The 3,542-nt window shown below is 37.2% G+C and overlaps 1 protein-coding gene across 1 annotated transcript; it reads left to right on the forward strand.

Moving 5' to 3' along the window:
* Positions 1–809: 809 nt before the first annotated feature.
* On the forward strand, positions 810–2,397 carry LOC110938848 (GRAS family protein RAM1). Its single transcript, XM_022180879.2, has one exon. It carries the CDS (start codon positions 873–875, stop codon positions 2,247–2,249), a length of 1,377 nt encoding a protein of 458 aa, XP_022036571.1. The 5' UTR covers positions 810–872; the 3' UTR covers positions 2,250–2,397.
* Positions 2,398–3,542: the final 1,145 nt, after the last annotated feature.

Here is a 3,542-nt window from a genome sequence, read left to right on the forward strand (position 1 = left end):
AACCAATTGTTTTGAAAAAGACATAATGAGTCGAAAATGCTCGGAGATATTTATGGGAGGAAAAAGGAAGATGCTGCCATCGACTTAGAATTCTAGTGTTTTGAGGCATCTTATAATAAATAAAAGAATTGAAATAAGTTTGGACAAAGGAGATAATTTCTTAATGATTGATTGCTTATCGCTTATTCAACAAGGATATATATAGACGCATATTATACTCTTAAAAAAACACATGATAATCATAGTCATAAGAAAACAATAATGATAGCTTTAAATAGTGTAGTAGCTTGCTTATGACCATCGGAAAAGTGATAATTTTTATAGGAACAATAAAAAAACGTAGTAGCTTGCTTATGACCATCCGAAAAGTGATAATTTTTATAGGAACAATAAAAAAACTAGACATCCAGGATATTAAAGTTCATAAGTTTAATTCTGTTAACATTTAAACCTCTCCCACCCGTTGAACAAACTCCCACAACTTATATGTTTTGAGTTTGATGCTCAGCATCTTATGATGATGGATATAAGACAACTCCATGGTTAGGTTGATCCCTCATACTTGAACTTGGCATCTAAACTTGGAATCTAAAGATCCTTTCTTGAACTGCCCGAAGCATCAATAAACTAATGTTAGGTTTAAATATTTTAATTCAACTTGACAATATACCTTTCTTGTAAAAGCATGTCATACCACCTGGCAACAAGAATTGTCGTAACTTACAATGAATAATAATATTCCAAGTTTGGCTTTATAAACAACCATCCTTCTTCTGCAATGCTTCAGTCACTTGCTCGCTTCCGTTTCGCTTATTATTTGTTACTTACTTACTTTCTTTCTTTCCATATCTCTTTGTAACCCATATAGCTTGATGGAAGGTTTAGAAGAGGAGAGTCTTTTAAGTTTTGGGCTTGCAATCATCATCGATTCTGGTCGAGAGAGAAAGTTGAAAAGAAAGAGAAGGGAGAGTTTCAAGTCACTGGATACAAATGGAGTCTATGAAGGAAAAATGTTTAGCCTTTTAGAGACACGAGAAATGATGTTGAAAAGAGGAAACAGTAGAAGAGAAGCTATCGCGGGGGAAGATGGAAAAGGGCTTCATTTGATCCATTTGTTGCTCGTGTCCGCTACGTCCCTTGAAGAAAACAAACTCGACACAACTATGGAGAATCTAATTGAATTGTATGAAAATGTATCTTTAAATGGTGACTCCGTGCAAAGGGTGGCGGCTTATTTTGCTGACGGGTTAGTGGCAAGGCTTCTCACACATCGATCACCCTTTCACGAGATGATAATGAAGGAACCAACACCCGAAGATGAGCTCTTGGCCTACATCGAACTCTACAAAGTTTCTCCATATTACCAGTTTGCTCATTTTACCGCCAACCAAATGATCATTGAAGCATTCGAAAGGGAAGAAAGTGATAATAATAGAGCATTGCACGTGGTTGACTTAGATGTAGGCTACGGTTTCCAGTGGCCTTCCCTGATGCAGTCGCTTTCAGACAAGGCAACTACTGGAAACCGTGTGTCTCTTCGAGTAACAGGGTTTGGTAAAACATTAGAGGAACTCAAAGAAATAGAGGCAAGGCTAATTGGTTTTGCCAAAACCTTTAGGAACCTAAGCTTTGAGTTCGAAGGAATGCTCATATCAAATTCTGGACTGAAATCAATACGGAAGAGAAAGAATGAGACGCTAGTCGTAAACATGGTGTTTTATTTAAATTCCTTGTGCGCCTGCAAACGTATATCCGATTTGTTAAAATCGGTATACATGTTGAACCCATCTATGGTAGTTTTGATTGAACAAGAAGGCAACCGTAGCTCAACAACATTCCTGTCGAGATTCATCGAGTTGTTGCATTACTACGCAGCCATGTTTGATTCACTAGATGACTTTCTTCCCCTAGATAGTCTACAAAGGCTACAGATTGAAAAAAATCATCTTGGTAAAGAGATAAAGCGACTAATGGACTTTGATAACGATGAGGGCACTTCACCGCACTTGGAAACATGGAAAGGAAGGATGGAAAGTCATGGACTTGAAGGGATGAGTCTAAGTTCAAAGTCGATTACTCAAGCAAAGCTCCTGTTGAAAATCAAAGCTCCTGTTCAGTTTGGTGGTGAAAATGGAGGGTTTACTGCGTTTGAAAGAGAACAAGGCAACGCCATTTCTCTGGCTTGGCAAGACAAATGTCTCATTACAGCATCTGCATGGCAATGCGCAGGAGGAAGAAGAAGAAGGTAATCGCCAACCTGATCTGCCTTGTAGTTTGTGTTTTTTTGGTACAAGTATACTGTAAATTAATATATATCATATGGGTGTCGAGTGTGTATGTAATCAAGAATCTTCATGTTTCGCTCAAAAAGGATTTTCCATTAGTGGCCCATTTTTATGTTTAATTCTACTAGAGGCAGTCTTGGTTTATCCGTTTATAGGAGGTTATCATTTATTATTTTTTTTTTTGGTTTAGATTGAAATATAATTTTGCCTAAATCTTATTTAATTATGGAAATTCATGAAAATAGTTAACTGGCCAAAAGTTTGTTAACAAATTAGGCATTGAAGTTTTGCACTTCGAAATAAGCAAATCCAAAATGAACTAACTAGACGATGACAAGTAATCAGGGCCGGTAGAGGTGACAACTTTTTTATTCCAACGGTTAATTTCAATAAAATACTGCAACTAGCAAGTCGCTAGAGCACCAACAACCAATTACAATACAAAGACAAACTACACCAATCCTACCATACAAGATTTCTAAAAACCAATCTATTCTTTATCCATATATACCCTAGACGCTTTATATTCTCCTTAACCTTCTTCATAGCCCCCGTTTTATTTCAAAAAATAAATTCATTTTTCATTAGTCATAAACACCATGCTGTCATGAGTATAATCGCTTGAAGTATCTTTTTTCCTGTCCAAAGCAATGTTTACATGGGCCTTTATAAAATCCTTAACTGAAAATACTACCATGTCTAGAATTTTACACCACCTAGTAATAAAATGCCACACCTCCATTGCGACTCGACATGCCGTAAATAAGTGCTCACTATCTTCCTCCACTTCACCACACAACCTACAATATCTCGACCCAACATTTATATTTCTTCTAGTGATGGCCAATAGCGTCAGGATTCTATCCTTTTCCTTTTCCCACATAAAAGTGTTCAGCTTTTTCAGAACCCGATTGTTCCATTTCCACACAAAAGTCGTTTTAACCTGTTTATGATTGAAGATCAACCATTTCATGGACCCAACAGAGAACGTACCTGAAACCTCGCTACTCCATTTCCATCTATCCAACCTCTGACTTAACCGAACCTGCTGAGGCATAAAAAAAAGTCGTAACTCGTCTAACTCCTCCTTCTCTCCTTGTGTCAATTGATCTCTACGCCACCCCCATATCCAATTTGTCTCACAATTTTCAATCACATAGCATCTGCTCACCTCACAACATTTCTCCTTTTCCAAAGTATACAACCTAGGATACACCTCACAACATTTCTCCTTTTCCAAAGTATACAACCTAGGAT

Source organism: Helianthus annuus, chromosome 5, assembly GCF_002127325.2.
Source record: "Helianthus annuus cultivar XRQ/B chromosome 5, HanXRQr2.0-SUNRISE, whole genome shotgun sequence".
NCBI lineage: Eukaryota > Viridiplantae > Streptophyta > Magnoliopsida > Asterales > Asteraceae > Helianthus > Helianthus annuus.

Excerpts from the sequence above, each read along its gene's own strand:
- LOC110938848 (XM_022180879.2), top strand. The coding sequence starts at position 873 with ATGGAAGGTTTAGAAGAGGAGAGTCTTTTAAGTTTTGGGCTTGCAATC.